The sequence below is a fragment of the Diadema antillarum genome, unplaced genomic scaffold (genome assembly GCF_040938485.1).
Source record: "Diadema antillarum isolate AM-2024a unplaced genomic scaffold, OU_Dant_1.0 scf00000226, whole genome shotgun sequence".
In the NCBI taxonomy this organism is placed as follows: domain Eukaryota; kingdom Metazoa; phylum Echinodermata; class Echinoidea; order Diadematoida; family Diadematidae; genus Diadema; species Diadema antillarum.
In genome coordinates, this window is record NW_027271115.1 from 692,292 (window position 1) to 716,404 (window position 24,113).

The 24,113-nt window shown below is 38.7% G+C and overlaps 1 protein-coding gene across 1 annotated transcript in view; it reads left to right on the forward strand.

The window, feature by feature from the left end:
* LOC139724694 (uncharacterized) overlaps positions 1-24,113 on the forward strand; it is a 48,778-nt gene that overhangs the window by 2,919 nt on the left and 21,746 nt on the right. Inside the window, exons 3-14 of the mRNA XM_071635817.1 lie at positions 507-671; positions 960-1,171; positions 2,849-3,074; positions 5,450-5,566; positions 6,173-6,251; positions 6,876-7,003; positions 7,895-7,995; positions 9,835-10,080; positions 11,216-11,311; positions 18,306-18,423; positions 19,714-19,793; positions 20,916-21,039. Coding sequence (XP_071491918.1) covers positions 507-671; positions 960-1,171; positions 2,849-3,074; positions 5,450-5,566; positions 6,173-6,251; positions 6,876-7,003; positions 7,895-7,995; positions 9,835-10,080; positions 11,216-11,311; positions 18,306-18,423; positions 19,714-19,793; positions 20,916-21,039 — 1,692 coding nt within the window. The remainder of the gene's footprint in view (positions 1-506; positions 672-959; positions 1,172-2,848; positions 3,075-5,449; positions 5,567-6,172; positions 6,252-6,875; positions 7,004-7,894; positions 7,996-9,834; positions 10,081-11,215; positions 11,312-18,305; positions 18,424-19,713; positions 19,794-20,915; positions 21,040-24,113) is intronic.

A 24,113-nucleotide genomic window follows, 5' to 3' on the forward strand; every position in this document is an offset into this window, starting at 1 on the left:
ACCAGGGTTAGGCCACTTTTTCTTTTCTTGTCTTTTTATGTTGGAAGTATTTTACACCATACCAGTCACATCATGTAGAAATTAGCATAGGGATTCAAGGGTTTAAGTTCAAAGCACAGATCAGTCATGTAAACTCAGTTGATTCAAATGAAACACCTGTATGGACAGGCATCGGTTTATCTGTTGTTGCTGTGTTGGAAATGTGTTTTTCTTGAATGGTTTATAAGCATTATAGCAGATATTGTACTTGTCTCACTGACCCAGATATACACTGTAGTATGAAGAAAAAAGAATAGCAATGGATGGCATCTATGTCACACTTTAAACAATTTCCAAATGAAAGGGATAATTTATGAATATGTTTATATTAATGGAGGATTACTGAGGTATTGCAAGAAGACAGAAGATGTGAGAACTGTATCTTCATATGGAGATTTAGATGGAGATGGAGTTGGTAACAATCAATGTGAAGAAATCATTGATATTTTCACACCCTTGACTGACAGGCTGTCTACAGACCCATGGTGACTGTTGCTAAGCACCGCTCAGTCAGCAGGATGTCGGGGTCCAGCACTGAACCACCACCCCTTGGCAGACACAGCACCCTCAATCAGGACAGACTGAGCACCATCAATGAGGACAGACTTGATACAGACTCCATCATGACTGTGGTAGGTTCAGGGATGGGTGGTAACAGGAGTGAAGAGTAACCACCATGCAAGGGGACATTAATGCTTGACTTTAGGTTCACTAAACATCTATCAAAATGTTTGCATTCATCATACCCAGGCTGGCATTCATGTAAATATTTGCTAGCATATTGCCAGGTATCCATGCTAAGTTTAAATTGCTTATGGATATATTTTTTACCCCTTTTCACAGCATATCATATAAACATTGTCACTACTTTTAATGGCATTAACTTCAGAATAAAAGTCGTTTGTGCTTTCCAACACCAGCTGACAAATGACATACCCAAGCCTCGGTATGTATACCAGCCTCCATCAGATGAGTACGCAGCCCGTGAGATGAAGACCATCACAGACTATATGGCAGATACCCATGTTAGTGATCACATGCAGGCTCTATGCCAGGGACTGCTATCAGAGGTGAACCTGCCATACAACCCCTACCCGGCATTCCTGAAGAAGATGTGCCATTTACCAGAGGGGTATGTATCGATTATGGACTAGATTTTGTGTCAGTTGGAGAAAAACAGGAATTCTGCTTCTCCATACACACCCCAATCCCCCCCCCCCCCCATAAAAAAAAAGAAGAAGAAAAAGAAAAAGAAAAGACAAACACACACACACACACACACAAAGATAAAAAACAAAAAACAAATGAGTAAACAAGCAAACAAATATTACACAAAGAAGAGCAAGGCAAAACACTGGTCTAGATTTCTACTTAACAAAAAAAAAATTGTCGGGTGTTCCATTCTCACAGCCTTTTGTCTGCAGATCTTCTTTATAAACCCTGCTATTTGCAGAGTCTTTTTTTTATCCTTTTATTCTCAGAGCACTTGTCAACTCTTTCAGCATCAGAGCCCTATTTTTTAAAACTTTGTGTGTTCTCATTGCTTCTGAAACCTTTCACTTTGAGCCTTTAAACCCCTATACATTCTTAGAGCTTTAATGTGAGCCTTCCATCTTTGCGGAGCCTTTTTCTCTTCATCTAGGCATTCTCTCAACCTTCAATATCCTTCAATCATCATCTTTATCTACATACATGTACATGTGTAGTTTGGCATCCTTTTGTGTTAGCTAAAGATCTTAATTGTTATAATGGCAAGGAGCATCACGGGAAGGGTGCATCAAGGTCAAATCTATGTTGAGGCTGAGATAAAGATGTATGTTACATAGATTGTAGCATACGGGTAGATTATGTCTGTGATATGTATTGTGTAGTTTATAGTGCCATTTAGTTGTAAAGAAGAACTCTTGCGTGGTCTCAGTTTGTTGATATATAATGCTTTGGTGAAATATTAAATATATAATCTATTTGTATTATAATAGTAGCTTTGTCAATTTATTGTTTTGTACCTTGAACTTGACAAAGACTATAACTTGTGAGTACCAAAATGGAAAGCTAGTAATGACCCTATTTGTCCCATATCCATACATAGAATACCTGAAGAGACAAGATTTGTATTATGATTTGTTTGTTTTACTTCTTTTTGTGCCCTTTCAGGAAAAAGAATATTAAAAGACTTGGAATTTAGATTTAAAAAAAAGAAAGAGATATTTCCCTGTAGAAAGCAGGTCTCCAGACCCAAAGTCTCTTTTTCAAAGATTTCATTAAAGGGAACCCTAACCCAAAGAGAAATGTGGATTGAGTGAAAGCAGCAACATTAGTAGAACATATCAGTGAAAATTTGAGGAAAAATGAACAATTGATGCAAAAGTTATGAATTTTTGAAGTTTTGATGTTGGAACCGCTGGATGAGGAGACTACTAGAAATTATGACGTATGTGTCGACAACAATATAAAGGGAATTCCACAGAAATTCATTTTTCATAAAAATTACACATTCCATCAACTTTGTACTGACATATGTTAGGGTAGCAATCATTCCCCCTGCTTTCTGAAAGTGGTTAGTCAAGTGCTCTTTCATTATGCTAGAAAAGTGCATTTTTGTGGAATTTTCTTTATATTTTCTTTATATTGTTGTCCACACATGCGTCATAACTTTTGCATCGATTGTTCAATTTTCACTTATGTGTTCTACTAATGTTGCTGCTTTCACTCAATCCACATTGCTCTTTGGGTTTGGGTTTACATGATAGAGAAAAAACAATCTCACTACTGGAATTGTTATGTTTTACATATTGTGCCATCCCTGCAGATTTCACATGTATGCAGAAACCAATGAAAACATCAGGGCCAAGCTACTGAGCCCTGTGCAGAAGACCAGCAGTCCCATAATCTGGGGTGTCAAAGGTCAAACCAATGTTTGGGGCCTGAAGGACATTGTCCAGGTAGTAGACCCACAGTCCATCAAGAATCAGGCCTGGCTGCTGTCCACGGTACTGCCCCTGAGGCTGGCAGAGATGGAGGGGAGTAGTGTTAAGGTAGGGGCTTGACAATTAAGAGTATGTATTGTAATTGCCTTCAGTTCATTTTATTAACACTGCTTCAGATCAAAGAATCCGACATTGCCTATACATTAAGATGATGTGTATGGTGGTGTGTCACTAGAATGTATGATGTGGGTTTGTGTGTGCATTCACATTAATTTGTGTAAGACTAAATGCCACTGTGTTCCAGTAGCTGTGTTTCTCACCCAGCTGTGTTTAATGTCTGTCTGTAGGCTAACATAATTCAAATACAGTGGAAACTCGATATAACGAGATGGTCGGGACCGAGTCATTTTCCTTGTTATAGCCGATATCTCGTTATATCAGTAGGCATAAAAGAAGGCATAACATAAAGACATTAATTTGCACATGTGGGACTACCCAACATATTTCAATCAATACTGATAACTTGATGTTGTGTGTGAGGGAATTACTCACCTTTATGGGTAAGACGATGTTTTTCGCCAAGGAAATCGAATATCAAGAATGTGTTTCTTATTAATTGTAGATGTTTGAATTTGTAAATTTATATAGCTTGCGATTGTATCAAGATCGTCTGTGGATTGGTATGTGGTTATCGTATATATGGGTGTGTGTTGTGTGGAAAGCTTGAATATGGTCTGCACAATGCTGTGTGTATGTGACACATTCTGTATGTACATTATGACTGCGTGTGTGTGTGTGAAGATGGGGAATTCCCTACGTAGAAGGCCAATCACAGCATCAGATTGCCTCACACCTGCTAAACGTCATGATGATGTCATGTATACAGATGGCCATCCCACCACATTTTCTGCATGTATCAGTGTGCGCGCACACACACACTTACACGTACAACATGCAGTGCTAGCTGGAGTGCATTGAAGAAAATGATTATGTGTGTACAAGACAGTTTTTGGCGCATCAAGCTTTTAATCTCGGAAGATGATAGCACAGGCGAAGTAAAGCTTTACCGAAGGCATTTTGCTTTACCTCGCTATAGCAGGTTTGATTGACTATGTTTTTCTTTGTTTGGAAGTCACAAAATTTACCTCGTTATAGCCGATCTCGCTATAAGAGTAGCATTTTACATAGACTTGTGTGGAAGGAAATTTGGGACCGGGAAAATTTCCTCGTTATAACCGATATCTCGTTATAGCAGTGTTCGTTATACCGAGTTTCCCCTGTATAATACCATGCCTGAACTGTTGGTTTGTTTGCAACTGATTGACAAATTGCCCGACATCGATGTGTTGGCTTGTTTGTTGGTTTATTAATGTTTGTGGATTTAATCCATGCAGGGATGTGCTTCATTCCAAAGTATGTTATCATGATGAGAAAAAATGAGTGATTGCAATAAATAAAGCCAGTCTAGTAAGTGGTTATTTCACTTTTTTTTTTTTAAGTGTACTTCTAAGTGAAAAGTAACTGGAATGAAAGTAGGATGATAACAATTGCACAGTGAAAGTGTGAGGGAAGTTGGCAAGTAAGTTGACACACTTCAGAATCTCTGTAAACCATCTTTGTGATGGACACCTCGGCTGCTCTGTCTTAACAGTTGCTTCACCTTGATATCAATTCAGTTTAATGGTTTGTGTATTTCCATCTTCCAAAAAGAAAAAGAAAACACGATTCAAAGCGTTACAAGTTGTTGATTTGTCTTTCATTCAATCTGATAAGGACAGTTTTTTTCGAAGACAGTATAAAGTATATGCACGAATGATGTCATTAAAAAAAGAAACAATGTACACTTTGTCATGGTAACAAAACAAAAAAATTAAGTAATCATAACGACGGAAAACAGTGTTCCACTGAAAAGCTAAGCTTGTAAGACGTGGAACACTGGAAACAAAACAACAACAGCACCAATTTGTAATACCAATAAGATATGTTTATATTAAATTCATCTATATACCATGATATGTCATTCTTCTATAATATCTCCCATCATTTGAATGGAAGTGTCACTAAATTTAACATTTTCTTGGAAAATATACAACTCTGCATAGATACTTTATTATGATCATTGCATTTAAGTTCAAATTTCTGATGTATACTGAAAAATGACACAAATTGTTTTTCACAGATAGGGTGTAGAAAGAATTATATTTGTTGTCCTCTGTTGTCCACAGTAAATAAGGAATATGTGCTAGGACATAACCACGTTATCTAAACAGCTCTTTGGTCTTAAAAGAAATATCACTCTTCTGATTTTAGTATCAACGTTAGAATCAAAACAAGGATAGAACTGGTCTTGTTCGCTAGAGTGTCACTTTATTGCTGTTGTTCTATTGCACTCTTTGGGAAGTGTGGCAAAATCTTTGATGTGTATTTCAAAAGCTCATTTTATGTCCATGTTTCAAGAGTTTTACGATCTGGTTTCCTTCCAGGGTAACATGCTACTTGCTTTGACAGGGCCTGCAGTATTTTCTGGAACTTTTTACAAAGAGTATCCTTCTGTTGATTTCATTCTGGAATTCATGCTGTATGGAACCAACATTGACATGGTAAGTTTCATTTAGTGTATGTATATGCAGCTGTATTGGGCTTTTACTTTGTTTTCAATCACACTGTTCATAAATGCATTGGGCAGATATAGACTCATTGCCATATAAAGGAAGCCTTTTACTTCCTTTAATGGGAGATGAATGATGATCAAAACATGCTTGAAATCTCTTTTCAATGTCTGTACATTATTTAAAGAATACATGTTCCACATGTTGGAATTGTTTCAAAAGTCAAACATTCTACAGGGTTTTTCTTAATTTTTCCCCTTTAGATTTTATTTGTTAGCCTCATATTGAAGTAAGAATGTCATATCAGTCAAAATATTTACATATTAGTTTTCATGAAATACATGTAGATGATTTTTTGTGTGTAGATGAAGCGCAACTGATTTTTTTTTTTCAAAGAATATGATCAGTAACATCTGAAATATTGTCAGAGTCTGGATGAAAACAGTCCCAAACAAATAAGTAAATGGATATATATGCATATGGGTATCATGCTTATACCATTTGCTGTAGGTATGTCTACATTGAAGAGGCACAAAATGAACATTTATCAGTAATTGAATTTTATCTTGATAATGTCATATCACTGTTAATTGGCAGGCTTTGCAAGTCTTTGCCATGACCTTGAGAGAAGATGTGAAAAGAACTGTGTCCAGCAAGAGTCCACATCAGTGCCTAGGTAAGCAAAACAGAGTCACCATGTCACATGCAATTTTCTTTGTTGCTATTTTCCAACACTCTTAATGATGAGCCAGTAGAGTGCTTTAAAACTCTGGCCTCTCCCTCTCTTTAAGCCGTATATTCTCTTTTTATTTCATTTATTTATTTTTTTACTTTTTCACTTCTGAAGAGCCTCTTACCTTTTATAATGCTTTAAATCCTTAATTCTTGAGCCTGTTCTTTTTTAATGTATTCTCAGATCATGTGAACTTTTCAATCCAACATCCTTGTTAACTCCTTTATCCTCAAGAGCCCTAAAATCCTTATCAATTCTGAACTTTCCACCAGTGTAATACAGCTATCATGTTGCTATAAGCGACCCATATAGGAAAAGGCTTATGATTATTCATATGGCCTTGTGAAAGGCTAATTGTATTAGTTAATGGTAGGGGACACCACTGGGAGATTACATCAAAGTCAAATTTATCGTCAAGCACAAGTTAGCATCAAGCCCCACAGGGCTATTGTCTTTTACAACTTTGTGACTCTGTGGATGCCATGAAGTTTTTTCATAGCTAGTCCATGAATTCATTTAACATAATTTACTTTTGAGTACTAAGTGTGTAATGATTTGTGACTTCAGGTATCTCACTCCATACTGCCGATAACAAAGAAGTTCTGTGGGACAGGAAAAGGATAGAATCGGAGAAGGATGAGTTTTGCACTTCAGTAGCAGTGGCCACAAAACAACGAAGACCTCCAGTAATGAAGGTAGCAAGCATGTTAATTGCTTTGCATACAACAGTTGATTTTGCTGTCCTCCCCTCTCTCTTAATCAGAGGAAACATTTATCTCTTGCGTCATTTTCACTACTCAAATAATATTATTTCTCCGGGACATCATATTGTTAGAATGCTGTGAGAGTATGTATTTTCACAATACAAACACTGACAGCCTGTTTTTTGAAAGAGTAAATATCAATGTATTCCTTTGAACATATGACAGACTATTGAATTGTCTCCTGAAGGGAACATTCAACTAATCTTTCAATGGTATCTAATGGTATGTGTTGTTCTACCCCTGATATTTTCTCTTTGTCATCATAACTTTAGAATGACTCATTGCAATGGCATTTTTCAGCAGAATGTATATAGTTCAACAAGAAATGGAATGAAATGGCTGAGTACAGACCAATTAATTGAAGAAAAATATCGGGGCCAATGTCATCTTATTGGATTACTCTGTGACATTTGGTTTAATTGTGCTTGTGATAGGAGCATTTTGCCTGGAAAATTCTATTCACTGAATGAAATATAATTCATGATGTCTCAATAGTCAGAGTCCAAGGATCAAATTAGAACATTTTGTCAAAACTTTTAATCACTACCTTCAGAAAGGATACGAGAAGGTAATCATGCGGAGAAAAAATGAGCATGTAGTGGTAAAATAGGATGGACATAGATGACAAAGTTGAAGGCATTCCCATTTACACGGTGATATCAGAATCATTCAGTAATCAAGTGTGCATTGTCTTTCAGTTCATGACAAATAACTTTGCAATAGCTGTCTTCTTTTCTTTTCTTTTTCAAGATGGCAATCTGTCTAACTATGTAAGAAACTGTGCTGTGTTACGTCACTAGTAATTGATTTTTGTGCACACAGTGTGTCTTTGCCACAGACGGTGATATGAAGACTTTCAAGAGAGGAACTAAGAAGTATGTTTTCCATTTCATCGAGACGGATGATGACACTGGAGTTGAGAGGTAAAAACAACATAGTCTGCCATCCATGCAGTATGTATCATGTGAAGTGCTAAATCTTGTTGTCCCCGCCGAACGAGTTCGAGCAGGGGACTATGAAACGGGCTCCGTATGTGTGTGTGTCTGTGTGTCTGTCCGTCTGTCCGTCCATCCGTCTGTGCGTCCGTGTGTGATCAAAATGTTCAATTTGCTTCTTCTCTGTCATTTATGAGTTAATTTTGATTCTGTTCGCTTTATATGATAGCACTACATGGGAGCTTTGAAACTTCTACACAGAATTTCAGTTGTGACCTTTTACCTTGACCTTTGACCTATATTGTACATTTTGCTTCAAAATGCTACTCCTTCGCCATTTCTAACCCGATTTTGATTCTGTTTGCTGTACATGATAGCACTACATGGGAGCTTTGAAACTTCTACACAGAATTTCAGTTGTGACCTTTGACCTTGACCTTTGACCTATATTGTACATTTTGCTTCAAAATGCTACTCCTTCACCATTTCTAACCCGATTTTGATTCCGTTTGCTTTATGTGATGGCACTAGGTGAGGGCTTCAAAAGTTCTACACAGAATTTTGACCTTTGACTTCTTTGACCTTTGACCTTGATTTTTGACCTATATTGTACATTTTGCTACAAAATGCTACTCCTTCGCCATTTGTAACCCGATTTCAATTTCGTTTGCTTTAAGTGATGGCACTAGGTGAGGGCTTCAAAACTTCTACACAGAATTTTGACCTTTGACTTCTTTGACCTCTGACCTTGATTTTTGACCTGTATTGTACATTTTGCTACCAAATGCTACTCCTTCGCCATTTCTAACCCTATTTCGATTCCGTTTGCTTTATGTGATGGCACTAGGTGAGGGCTTCAAAACTTCTACACAGAATTTTGACCTTTGACTTCTTTGACCTTTGACCTTAATTTTTTACCTATATTGTACATTGGCTACAAAATGCTACTCCTTCGCCATTTCTAACCTGATTTCGATTCTGTTTGCTTTATGTGATGGCACTAGGTGAGGGCTTCAAAACTTCTACACAGAATTTTGACCTTTGACTTCTTTGACCTTTGACCTTGATCTTTTTACCTATATTGTACATTTTGCTACTAAATGCTACTTCCGGCGGGGACATATATTACGCACCGCGTAATTTCTACTTTTCCTTGTTTGAGATTACAATTGTGATGTGAGTCCAAGAATGTTTTTATCAAATAAATTATTTCACTATGAATTCAGATTTCTTGTGCTATTTTGGAACACTTCATGGCCCCTTGAGACTTCTTAAAAACATTGTGAAATTCCCCAGTTATGAAATTGTATGCTATCATGTGAGACGGTCAGAATATTCCCCTAGTCAAAACACTGAGTGCACTGAAACAGCGAAGAAAAATAAAGCTCGGAAAGGACATCTTGCCTGAATATCAAACAGGGAAATATGATAACATTAGTGCTTATTCTCTCTATCTAGCCATCAGCTTACCTAAAACTAGTAACCAGTTTTCCTGTTACGTAGGTCAGATTTGTAATTTATAGAAATGGTGCATATATCTTTGATATATCGACATAGAAGAGATCCTTCATTTCTTTGAGATAGATAATGGAATAGCAGAGTAGTGTATAATTTACAGCTGTTTTGCTAAATTTCACTCTGCACTGTTTGCACATTTTTCTTATGGCTTGAAAATATTACTTCCTAAAGACAAGCCCTCCTTTCCATCTTTTATTTTTTCTTGTCTACGTGTGTGATATGAACAAATTGATAAATAAGTAAGTAAATAAATTAATATATGTGAATGGCATGCTTTTGTTTTTGTTTTGCTTTGTCCTATTTGCACAGATTTACAAGTTTCTCGGAGCACCCCTTTGCCACTTTGTTTTCATCGATCTTCCTGAGGAAGGCCGATGCTGAGGCATATGTTGCAGCCTTCAAGCGGCAGCACGGCAGTCCCACCCGGGCCACCACCACCCAGGCCACAACAAGGGATGGAGGCACCAGTCGAGCTGGAAGAGGGCGGAGACAGGAACAGCCACAGAGACACACCAATGTGGAGGCCCTGGGAGAGAATGTGAAAGTTGTCATCAGGTGAGTTTTAGATCTTGCCAATCACAAGGGATTTTACCAGAAGATTTGAAGGACAGTCCTGTGTAAGCTGAAAAGGTATACAGAACATATTCATTGGAACATATGAATTAATTCACCAGCCCACTTACACCATCTTTAACGGGGCTGCATATGCAAATATCATCATATCTTTTGCAATGAAACTCACTTGTATGATTGAGATGATGAATCAGGGCATTGTCGGCTTGCTTCCTTTCTTTATATTGTAAGGAAAGTTAAAAAAAGGGGGGATGGAGAAGCTTAGCCCCGTATAAATCTTGTTCGTTAGATGAGACATTCCGTACCCTTGCACTGATTATAAACCAATGTTCATAGAAAATTACTGCCTGCCTAGTGGTGGGTTGTTCATACCTTCACAATTTAGAATGAAATGATAAATGACATTTAGAGAGTAATTGACCAGAAAAGTTGTTCCATAATTACTTTATGGGTACACTTAAGAATTAACTCTCACATGTTAGAATCAAATACGCATGAATGAAATAAGTAAAATGAAGAGGTTAAATGTTACCAAATATTTCTTGGTTGTTTGCATTTTTGGGATTCATTTGAAATTACATGTACAAGTTGTGTTGAGAAATGAAAATCTTTGTCAAACTCTTTTTAATGATATTGTACAACAGGGCATATTTGTATTGCTTACATTGCTCACATGTTTTTGCAAGTAATAGTGAAGATCATTATGGGATGCACCTGAAACTGCTTTGCATACACTTTTGTTTGTGGAAACAAATCAGCCAATATGGTTAGGTCAATACATCTCTAGTTGTGTTGTAAGGATTTAAACTATACCTTTCATATTTTAAGGAGACGATTCAGTAAGATTGTAAGTAATAATGAAAATGACGATAATGATAGTAATGAAATATTTAGATAGTGTATTTTCCATGTACATGTTGAAATGTGCTGTACAATTATTAATGAAACAAGTGAGTCTTACAATGTTTTTTAAGATGTTGAGAGATTGCTGGTGGTGGAGAGATTGCTGGTTGTGGGGAGTTTGGGAAGGAAAGACAGTTGCTGCTTGTTGATCATGCCCCTCACATAGATACAACATGTGCTTTGTGTTTTCCTTAATTTGCCAATGTTATCCAAGGAATGACATGGAAAGAGAACTGGCCCGACTGAGCTTCCTGAATGGAGAGAGCTCAAGAATCTTTCATCTCTTGCTGCTGATCATCCTGATGGACAGGTAAGGTGGATTCATTCACTGACATCCATTGGACTTGGCTCAAGGTCTCTAGAAATCCAAAGGGCAAGCAAAGCTCACATAGCTTATTGGAAGTACAGTCAAAAAGAAAAAGAAACAAATGTTGATCTGGCTTTCATTGTGCTGGGTCACATGCACTGAAAATATTAGGAACAAGAAGCCTTTAACAGACTACCAATAAGATTGCTGAAGTCACCTGTCTCAAAATGTCTAATTAGTAGTGTGTATACCTACTGTGATTACTATCCTGATTAAAAGTGTAGTGTTGTGTATGTCCCTTTCGTGCTATCCTTGTTGCAACAGTGAAAGGAAAAAGAAAATACATCGCAAAAACAGAGTAAAGCCCGTGAACTTGTTTTTATACCGTTATATATACAGTTCAAGGGGTCTGTGTTTATAATTGGTGTGTGTATTGTAAAATACATTTGGTTGTACTAAGTACAATCACATTCAACAAATTCTGAAGATGGCTCGTCCTGGTGCTTCAAATTTTACATCTGAAAGCCAGCTGACATCTATTTGTGTGCATTTGTGTCTGTCTTATTGCTTGTAGGGCCCAGAAGAGGTAGTTGCAATTTCGTTAATTACTAATGTACATACCATTAAGGGACATTGCAGAACAGTTTGCATCAAGGTTGAATTTTGATCTTCAAGTAAAGGTGTTTTGGTACCATCAGCTTAGCTTTTTCTGAGATCTCTACTTTTTATGCCTCCGCCACGAAGTGACGCTGGAGGCATTATGTTTTCGGGTTGTCCGTCCGTAATCAATTTTGTGGACAGCGTATCTAAAAAACTGTTAGAGGTATCCCAATGAAACTTGGCATGTACATGTATGAGTGGGTGAAGTTGTGCCTATCAACTTTTGGGCGCATATGCTCAAGGTCAAAGGTCAAAAGGTCAAGGTCAAATGCTCAAAATTTCACTATTTCCCCTATATCTATGCAATGTCTGGAGGTATTTTCTTGAAACTTGGTGTATACATGAACTACCAAATAAAGATTCCCCAGAGAGAACTTTGAGTCATGAGGTCAAAGGTCAAGGGTCAAAGGTCGAGTGAAAATTTAAGATTTCACTTTTTTCTCCATATCTCACAAATATTTCAAGGTATCTTCATGGAACTTAGTATATATGCATGTACTGACTGACAGTGATCATGTAGGGAATTTAGGAGTCTGGGTCAAAGGTCAGGGGTCAAAGGTCAAAGTCAACTCATCAAAATATCACTATTTCTCTCTTATCTATGCAATACCTGCAGGATTTTTTTCTTGAAACTTAGTGTATGCATGTATTATCCAATACAGATTCTCTTTGAAGTTTCTTGCCAAAAGGTCAAAGAGCAAGTGAAAGTGCTAAATTTCACTTCTTCTTTAAACTTATAAAAGGGTCAAAAGTTGGTTACAAATCCTCAAATCCCCAAATACCTGCACTCTTAGACAGTATATACATTCATCCAAACAAACCTAGTTCAAGGAAAGTGAACACTCAATGCATTTGTGATAAACCTGTCATTTTAATATTTTGCCAGTTATGTGACACTGTCATCACACATTGTCAAGACATTGTGCTATAGTTCTATTTGGAGAACCATGCATTATGGCGGAGGCATACCAGTCGCAATAGCAACATTTCTATTATTCTCTGAACCTCTGTGTACCCTTTCATTTTGCAACAAAATTTAATAACCCTCTCATTATCAGCTATTTTGTAGGCCCTATGATATAACATTACCCTTTAATTAACCCCTTTATTCTTAGAACCTCTGTCCACCCTTTCATTTTCCAGAAAATTTTCAGTATCCCTTTCAGTCCCAGCTATTTTGTAGGCCATTTAATATTACAGTTCCCTTTAATTAACCCCTTTATTCTCAGAACCTCTGTGCTCCCTTTCATTTTGCATAAAATTTTTAATAACCCTCTCATTCCCAGCTATTTTGTAGGCCATTTAATATTACAGTTCCCTTTAATTAACCCCTCTATTCACAGAACCTCTGTGCACCCTTTCATTTTGCAAAAAAAGTTTCAATAACCCTTCCAATCCCAGCTATTTTATAGGCCGTTTGATGTGGCAGTACATCTGGTTAACCCCTTTATTCCCGGAACCTCTGTGCCCCCTTTTATTTGCCAGAAAATTTTCAATAACCCGTTCATTCCGAGCTATTTTGTAGGCCCTTTGATATGACAGTTCCCTTTAATTAACCCCTTTATTCTCTGAACCTCTGTTACCCTTTCATCTTCCAGAAAATTTGTAATAACCCTTTCATTTCCAGCTATTTTGTAGGCCATTTCATATGACAGTTCCCTTTAAATAACCCCTTTATTCTCAGAATCTCTGTGCACCCTTTCATTTTGCGAAATAGTTTTAATTATAACCCTTCCAATCCCAGCTATTTTGTAGGCCCTTTGATGTGCCAGTAAACCTGGTTAACCCCTTTATTCTTGAAACTTCTGTGCACCCTTTCATTTTCAAAAAAAAAAAAAGTTTCAATAACTGTTTCATTCCCAAATATTTTGTAGGCCATTTGATATTGTAGTACATTTTGGTTAACGCTTTTATTCTCTGAACCTCTGTGAACCTTTCATTTTGCAGAAAAGTTTTAAAAACTCTTTTATTCCCCGCTATTTTGTAGGCCATTTGATATGACAGTTCCCTTTAATTAACCCCTTTATTCTCTGAACCTCTCTATACTCTTTCATTTTGCAGATAATTTTAATAACCCTTTCATTCCCTGCTATTTTGTAGGCCCTTACATATGACAGTACCCTTTAAGTAACCTCTTTATTCTTAGAACCTAAGTGCACCGTTTCATTTTACAGAAAAGTGTCAATCATCCTTTCTTTCTCAGCTATTTTGTAGGCCGTTTGAGATAGTAGTACATTTTGGTTAACGCTTTTATTCTCTGAACCTCTGTGTACCCTTCATTTTGCAGAAAATTTTTTGATAACCCTTTCATTCCCTGCTATTTCATAGGCCATTTGATATGACAGTTTCCTTTAATTAACCCCTTTATTCTCTGAACCTCTCTATATTCTTTCATTTTAAAGATAATTTTTAATAACCCTTTTATTCCCAGCTATTTTGTAGGCCCTTTCATATGACAGTACCCTTTAGTTAACCCCTTTATTCTTAGAACCTCTGTACACCATTTCATTTTACAGAAAAGTGTCAGTAATCCTTTTATTCCCAGCTATTTTGTAGGCCGTTTAATATGGTAGTACATTTTGGTTAACACCTTTATTCTCTGAACCTCTGTGTACCCTTTCATATTCCAAAAAAGTTTTAATAACCCTTCCAGTCCCAGCTATTTTGTAGGCCCTTTGATGTGGCAGTACATCTGGTTAACCCCTTGTCACATTGAAAATGCATTTCCAGGTTGTTTCATGTACGACACCTATCGGTCATTCAACTAGACAAACATGTTTACGGGTAGGGATAACGAGACAAAAAGTGCGAGTGAGTGAGCGAGAGAGAAAGCGAGAGTGAGAGAGAGAAAGTGCTAGGACAGGTGTAAATGTTTTACAAGTCGCGCCATCGATGACCGAGAGGAGTTCATTTATTTTTGCATGTCAATTAATGTAGAAAGAAAAGACAGGAAATAGCTCCAGTTCCGGGAGAGTGCGGTATAGGTGTTTTCGTTCAAGTCCTTTTAGTTGTATCAAATATTCCAAATGCCTCGAAAAGGAGTGTCGTAGTCGAGTAGCAATTTAACAGTAGAGTTGGATCTTTTCGTGGCAGACACCAGTTTGATTTCACCGAGAGAACATTGAGTTAGCTCCGTGATGGCAGAAAACCAACCTGCCACACCCAGGCGCCAGTTGGCAAGATAATTTTGTGTCTAAGCCCAATTTCGTTTGCGGCCAGGAGCCGTCCGTCCACCTTACCGTCAGCCTGTATACTGGCTGATTTGAGTTCAGATTTTGTTTGCTGCCAGAAGGCGTATTCCAACAGCCTTTGCAGCCTCCCAGTAGACAAGAAGAAGAGGCATTTTGGTCATATTACACCGGTCATTGATGGCGCCGAGGCCGAGGTCGAATCTACTCCCAGGCCGACGCATTCGCAGCGGAGCGACTGTGCCCGCCCCTCGCTAGGGAGAACTTTTGACGCCAATGAATACGGAACGCGGGTCCCTCGCGAGACTTTGGAGCTGGAACAGCAACCTCGCATACAAGGACGCTCCACCCACGAATCAGTTATGTTCTGGAAGCGAATAGTTTGACAATTAAGGTGACTCTGTGGACAACGCAGGTGAGCGATGAACCTGGCGGGTGCATGACACCCTGTTGATATGATTGGTTACGACGAGGAAGTGTCGCCGAAGTAGAGAGGTGAAGGTCATGTTAAATTGGTAAAAGGATGAATATGATGTGCACATAATTCGAATGTTGGTATTTATACACTCCATGAGAGTTGCGGGTTAACACAGAACCCGGATGTAAACGGAAGCAGTGTAATTGAAGGCAAGTGTTATAACCGCGGTAAACCGTCGTGCGTGCAGGCTGGTCATCTCAGGATCAGCACTACGGTGGTGTGAACCATATAGTGTTGCGCTTGATAGCAGATAGTGTATTGTCAGGGATAACGAATTAATAGTGAAGCTGTTATAATTATTCTGAAGAAGTGTCAAGCCAAAAGTACAGGTGGAACCGGACCAAGACAGGGTCCCGTTCACATGGTTGTCGAATATAAGAGTATTGTAATTTAATTTATCTCACTCAGAATTTTGATTTTGCATTTTATGTTGGTCACAACTCCTTGATTTCAGTCTTGTAAATATTCTACAAATGGTTTATTAAATTGTACATTAAAGTGAATGGCACGAGTGTGATTGAGTATTATTTAAGTCCGCCCATGTGACACCCCTTTATTCTCGGAACCACTGTGCACCCTTTTATTTTCCAGAAAATTTTCAATAACCCTTTCATTTCAAGCTCTTTTGGAGACCTTTTGATATGACAGTTCCCTTTAATTAACCCCATTATTCTCTGAACCTCTGTTTACCCTTTCATTTTGCAGAAAATGTTTAATACTTTCATTCCCAGTTATTTTGTAGGCCATTTGTTATGACAGTTCCCTCTAACTAACCCCTTTATTCTCAGAACCTCTGTGCGCCCTCTCATTTTACAGAAAAGTGTCAATAAAAGTGTGAATAATTCCCAGCTATTTTGTAGGTCGTTTGATACGGTAGTACATTTTGGTTAACACTCTTATTCTCTGAACTTCTGTGTACCCTTTCATTTTGCAAAAAAAAAAGTTTCAATAACCCTTCCAATCCCAGCTATTTTGTAGGCCGTTTGATGTGGCAGTACATCTGGTTAACCCCTTTAATCTTGGAACCTCTTTGCACCCTTTTATTTTCCAGAAAATTTTCGATAACCCTTTCATTCCCAGTTATTTTGTAGGCCATTTGTTATGACAGTTCCCTCTAATTAACCCCTTTATTCTCAGAACCTCTGTGCACCCTTTCATTTTACAGAAAAGTGTCGATAAAAGTGTGAATAATTCCCAGCTATTTTGAAGGTTGTTTGATACTGTAGTACATTTTGGTTAATACTCTTTTTCTCTGAACTTCTGTGTACCCTTTCATTTTGCAAAAAAAAAAAGTTTCAATAACCCTTCCAATCCCAGCTATTTTGTAGGCGGTTTGATGTGGCAGTACATCTGGTTAACCCCTTTAATCTCGGATCCTCTCTGCACCCTTTTATTTTCCAGAAAATTTTCAATAACCCTTTCATTCCCAGCTATTTTGTAGGCCCTTTGATATGACAGTTCCCTTTAATTAACCCCGTTATTGTGTGAACCGCTGTATACCCTTTCAATTTGCAGAAGATTTTTAATAACCCTTTTATTCCCAGCTATTTCGTAGGCCCTTTGATATGGCAGTATATTTTGGTTAACTCCTTTATTTTCTGAGCCTCAGTACATCCTTTCATTTTTATGCCTCCGCCTGAAGAGTGCCGTAGGCATTATGTTTTCAGGTTTTCCGTACGTCCATCCGTACGTCCGTCCGAATTTGTTTACGCGATAATTTGAGTAATATTGAGTGGAATTTTACCATACATGGTCCAGGTGTAAAGTATGATGGGGCAATTACTTTTTTGGATGAAATCGGCTGAGGTCAAAGATCAAAGGTCAAGGTCAAATCATGAAATTGTATCCGTTTACGAGATAACTTGAGACTGGATGAAGCGAAGTTTACCAACCTTTGTCCAGAGATGACATTTGATGGGGCAAGTACTAGTGTTTTAGTGAAATAGGCCAGAGGTCAAAGGTCAATAGTCAAGGTCAAATCCTAAGATATGTCTGTTCATGCAATAATTCAAGACTGGATGAAGCAAATTTTACCAAACTTGGTCCAAGGATGATATTTGATGGGGTAGTTGAATAATTAGTTTTTTAATGAAATCGACCAAAGGTCAAAAGGTCAAGGTCAAATGCTCAACATTTTACTATTTTCACCATACAATTCCTGAAGGTATTTTCTCGAAACTTAGTATAAACGTGTACTACCAAATAAAGATTCTCCAGAGAAAGTTTCAGGTCATGAGGTCAAAGGTCAATAGGACAAAGGTCAGGTGAAAGCATTAAAATTTCATTTTTTTCTCCATATCTCGCAAATGGTTCAAGGTATCTTCATGGAACTTGATACATGTACATGTACTGACTAGCAGGGATTATTCAGGGAATTTAGGGGTCTTGGGTCAAAGGTCAAGTCATCTCAAAATTTCACTATTTCCCGAGGAGAACCATGCATTATGGCGGAGGCATATCAGTCGCCATAGCGACATTTCTAGTTCTTTTTACAATGTATATGTTTCTTTGGCTCCCACTTTTTCTGGAATGAATACAGGTTGATGTTACTGTTCTCCTGGCTCTGAATTCTTTTTCTGTATCATTTCCTTGTAGTATGTCTTTGTTTGCTTGAAATTCTTTGGATTTTTTCCAGTAATTCCTCCCATTCCAATCCTGATATCTCCCACAGAAACTTGTATAAGTTGGAGCACTTGGTGGACATCTATCGGTTTTTTCGCAGTACGTCCCACATCTTTCACACAGTGTCATCCGTCAATCTCTACCTGCGGACATATATCAGGCAATATGTAAGTAATCCTACCCTATGCAAGAATGTATGAAATACTCATCATTTCTCCTCATTTTACACTTCAACAGGTACAGGTTCAGATGTTCAGATGCAAACATTTTTACCTCACAGTTGTTGCAAGTAAATGGCATGTCAGATAGGGAGCACTGACTTCAACTTCTTGGCATGAATAGTTGTGATCTATGTTTACCTCTCATGTCCAGTGTTGGCATTATGATATCAGATATAAAGAATTGACTATTACTGAACTATGTGGAGAAAGGAAAGCTCTTTGAATGATCTAGAAATAATGTCTTTTTTTCTTTTCATCAAAGCTTATCATTCTTACGTGGGATGACACTAACCCGAAGGAGTGAAAATCATTAAGAATGAGGAGTGTTCAGTGCTGGTTGGAAATGATGTAGGCCTATCCAATAACCGGGGTAATGATAATATGTATAGGCCTTGAGCACTCTACAAAGTGGATTTGGCGCAATATAAGTCATATATATTATTATCATTAAGTGTGGAGTCATATGTCATCTCACTGAAAAAACATTTACATTAATCAATTACTGTTCAAAAGCCCTTTTGATACATGTCACAAACTTACAAATTACTGAAAGTACTGTTTAACTCTTTATTTGCCATGGTGGAAACCCCCTGTGTGCCTCGTTATTCTGAGACATGAAGGTAGTCATGCTTTGAGAAAGAATTCTGTTTTTCCAGTCTATACAACTTCTATAAATTTCCGCTAAGCTGGACAAAATAGTGAGCAAAGTTGAAGAGGAATGCCAAGCTTTGATATAAATTGTATGACAAATCTATCTCTATTTATTTTTTTAATGACCAGTTGCTCCATTACTGTAAAGGCATGAATTTTGCACGTGAAACCGTGATAGAAACTTAGAACTTACACGCAAATTTAGTTGGGAACACCGCTTGATAGTCAATCACCACATAGAATGCAAGTTGTATGTAAAAGGAACAGAAGAACGAGAAAAGCTTTCATTGTACCGCGGGATTAGGCGATTTATCGATCAGTTTAAGCGGATTAGTGCATTTGAGTGGAATCTGCGAAGTTGGCACGCCGTCGACTGAGTGGGACGTGCAAACATGGCACATAAAGAGTTAAAAACAAATACACTAAATTACATTCAAAATGGCATGCTAAAAATAAACAAATTGTGAATTAAGCTCAAGAATATGGATAGAATGCTGTGGAGGAAATAGTTCTTCATGTCTAGTATGTATTGCATTCGATGGCATGGAACAAGACTGTGTGTTTCTTGATTTCATCACTAAACAGGATGACAGCCATCAGGAGTTTGCTCTCAAACTCTTCCTACAGTACAAGCATTGCCTGCTACACACCTTGGATCATTCACTGTGAGTGTATTGAGATGGCTTTAAGAGCACTTTTTCCTCTGAGATCGCCTTCTGATGTAGAGAGTCAGTACAGCTACAGAAATATTTTGAACCATGAAATGTAAACACAAACAAGAGGAGCACTCTGAGAGCGCAGACCTCCGTCAAGCAGCTCATTTTCACCACTGATCTTGTTCTTCCATACGTATGCGTGCTGAAAGTCGCCTGTTTTCCCAATCTAGAAGCCTTTTGTTACATCATAAACTTCCGACGCACCTCGCCCTAGCAGAAACTGGAGCACGCACTTTAGTGCTCGTATTCAAACCTCAAAAAATGTGCAGCTTGAACTCCCAAGTTCATTGACCCTACCTGCCAAAATATTGAAAATCCTTCATAAAATCCACAAAAATTGCTGGATCACTACTAAAATTTAATCATCTGTTACTTGTGTCATTTTCAACCTTTCCTGTAAGTTTCATCCAAATCCATTCCCAACCTTTCAAGTTATTTTGCACTTGGACAAACCAACAAACAAACGCCGAAGAAACATAACCTCCTCCTGTGGCGGAGGTAATTATAGATAAATGAGTTATAACTCTCAATGTGTATTAGATTAGTTTTGCTAATGACAAGATATTGCAGACACTGACAAGTACCCTTTCATTCCTAACTCGTAAAGCCATATCAAAGACTTTTCAATTCTAGAGGGCCATTTTGTTGAGTTAACCCTTCAATCCATGGAACCTTTTGTTTGTCCCTTGTATGGGCCTTCCTTATATCTAATTTAGAGAAGACCCTGTATGATATCGTATTCTCAGCCTTTTGGAGTCCTTTATCACTGGGGACCTTTCTTTTTTAACCCTTCAATTCTCAAGCTTTCATGGAAACATTGCAAGTTTGAAGAGCCTTTTTCATGAAATCAGCCCCTCAATCCATGGAGCACTTTGTCTGTTCCCATCATTGAGACCCTCCTCTGTTTACCCTTTTTCCATTCTCAAAGCTTTTGAACCTTCAAAATTGTTTGAATTGATATCATTATTCATTCTTTGGCAAGTTTCCTAATCTGCCAGGGTAGCAAAAAGTAATCCATTGGCCTTACCACCTGAGTGTATCAGCTGGTTTTGTGTTTCTTATGTTTTTCAGACATGAAAGATCTTCAGAGTATGAGGCAGTGCACAGATTTCTCAAGAGACAGCTAGACAGGGTCACAGAGACTCAGACCAGGGCAGATGGATCCACAACCACTATCCTTCCATTTAGACTACAGGTATCTAATCCACTGTTGACAATAGCTACAATATATGCATTAATCGAGGATGAAGAGAGTGATGCGTGCCATGGGTAAAATGTGCTCTTCCACATATTGGAACCCAGCATTTTGTCAGCTTGAAAATATTTGAAGTATTTTCGTTTGATATCTTACAATCATAAAATAAATAAATAAATAATTTGAAGAAAGAAGAAAGAGGCAGCAATACTAGCAAATCATGAATGTCTTAGCAGAGGAACAGTGAATGCTCAGTGGACAAGAGCAAGGACTCTCAATCTTGAGATCTGTGGTTTAGGACCTCCTGGCAGCAGCAGTAACACCCCTGGACATGGCACTGTATCCTCATTACTTGGAGAGGACCCTAGTTTAGGACCTCCTGGCAGCAGCAGTAACACCCTAGACAAGGCACTGTATCCTCATTGCTTGGAGAGGACCCTGGTATAGGATCCCATGGCAGCAGCAGTAACACTCTAGACAAGGCACTGTATCCTCATTGCTTGGAGAGGACCCTGGTTTAGGACCTCCTGGCTGCAGCAGTAACACCCCTAGGCAAGGCACTGTATCCCTATGGCTTGGAGAGGACCCTGGTTTAGGACCCCTGGCAGCAGCAGTAAAACCCCTAGGCAAGGCACTGTATCCTCATTGCTTGGAGAGGACCCTGGTTTAGGATCTCCTGGCAGCAGCAGTAACATCCTAGACAAGGCACTGTATCCCCATTGCTTGGAGAGGACCCTGCTTTAGGACCCCTGGCAGCAGCAGTAAAACCCCTAGGCAAGGCACTGTATCCTCATTGCTTGGAGAGGACCCTGGTTTAGGATCTCCTGGCAGCAGCAGTAACACCCTAGACAAGGCACTGTATCCCCATTGCTTGGAGAGGACCCTGCTTTAGGACCCCTGGCAGCAGCAGTAAAACCCCTAGGCAAGGCACTGTATCCTCATTGCTTGGAGAGGACCCTGGTTTAGGACCTCCTGGCAGCAGCAGTAACACCCTAGACAAGGCACTGTATCCCCATTGCTTGGAGAGGACCCTGCTTTAGGACTGCTGGCAGCAGCAGTAACACCCTAGGCAAGGCACTGTATCCTCATTGCTTGAAGAGGACCTTGGTAGGACCTCCTGGCAGCAGCAGTAACCCCTATACAAGGCACTTGTAGTGTATCCCCATTGAGTGTGTCCTTCAGTGAGGACTCAGAGCTGTCAGTCCCATGGGTGCCTGTTCAGTCCTAAGCATTGAATTGCTCCTGTAGTGGCCAATGTAGAATAAATCTAAGCCAAAGTGAAGATGAGATGAGAAGTCAGCTTATATGATTCGGTACAGCTGTTGTTGGAGGTAGCTTTACCATTAGTAAACAATGCATTTCTTAGCATGTGCGAGTGTGTGCTACTCAGTTTGCATAAGCACTAAGACTAGCAGTTGGAGTAGAGCTATAGACATTATTTCTGTTTTTGTGCTATAGTTGTATGTACCATTATCCACAAAATTTAATCAGCTCATCATCAATTTACACTGTCAATAGCTTCAAATGAAGATTGGTAAATCACATCTTAGACTATAGAATTTTGCTCCTTTTTTTTTTTTTTTTTTTTTGACAAGGGATTATACCCAGAACTGTAGCATGGTCATAAGAAGTAAAAACCACATTGACTGCAGCCAAAGTAATTGTGAACATTTTTGTTTCTGTTTCTGCATCTGTATCCAGCTGCATATGAGAGAACACGCAGTTGTGGAGGTACTTAAAGGGGAAGTCCGGACGATTATCAGCCGTTTCGTGTGTAAAGAACAATATTTCATGAACCTATTACCCTTTTCCTGACGAGAAAAGACCATCAGATACATTTGCTATGATTTTTTTTTAAAATAAGGTAATTCTTCATGTTCGAATCCGTCGCGAGCTGCCCATCGTACTATCTGTCCCAGGATGCATTGCGCGTGACGTATCGGGCGCAGTTTCCTCAGCTGAGAGCACCGCGAGCGAAGCCCAGCTACGCATCAATCTCCCATTGCACTGCTGACTGCGGGCGGTATCTGCATGCCTGCATAGGTGTGCCTTGTCGGCGCTACTGCAGGAGACCGTACACCGATTTAGGAGTGCTGTTGCCAAACGCTGTATTCCTTTATTCAAATAATCTTCGTTATATATCTATATAAAATCTTCAAAGATTAATGTAAAATAGTTGCAATGCTATAACATTTTCGTTTAAATTGAAATATGTATGTATTATAATACTGCCTACTTATTAGTGTCCACCCCATCACTTACAATGCATTAGCTGTTGTCGGGCTGTGCAGGCATACATTTACGTCTGCTGCTGCCAAGTGCTATCACAATCCGCGATCGTTTTTTCGACTTCTGAGTGTGAACAATCTGAAATCAGTCTGTCAATGTCAGAATTATTGCCTCTTTTGTTGTCCGAGACTGTTGAAAAGTGTGTCTGACGGTGATAAAATACGACAGTATACATGTAACTTGAACCGCGGAAGAAACGCCAGCGCCAGCTTGGTACCGCCGCCGCGCCGCGCCGGTAACTACGACCAGCAGCCCAATACACACAGCGTAATCGGGCTGCGTGTTGTAGCATTCAGGATCATGTAAAGGTAGTATCGTGGATAAATATCAATTTAAAATCGAAATATTTCTTCAATTTGAAAACTTACTAGTAAAGTTGAAGTATTGACAACACCCTAACACTTGACACATCGGCATTTTTGTCCCCGCCGAATGAGTTCGAGCAGGGGACTATGAAACGGGCTCCGTACGTGTGTGTGTCCGTGTGTCCGTCCGTCCGTCCGTCCGTGTGTCCGTCCGTGTGTCCGTGTGTGCGTCCGTGTGTGATCAAAATCTTCAATTTGCTACTTCTCTGTCATTTATGAGCCAATTTTGATTCTGTTTGCTTTATATGATAGCACTACATGGGAGCTTTGAAACTTCTACACAGAATTTCAGTCGTGACCTTTGACCTTGACCTTTGACCTATATTGTACATTTTGCTACAAAATGCTACTCCTTCGCCATTTCTAACCCGATTTCGATTCCGTTTGCTTTATGTGATGGCACTAGGTGAGGGCTTCAAA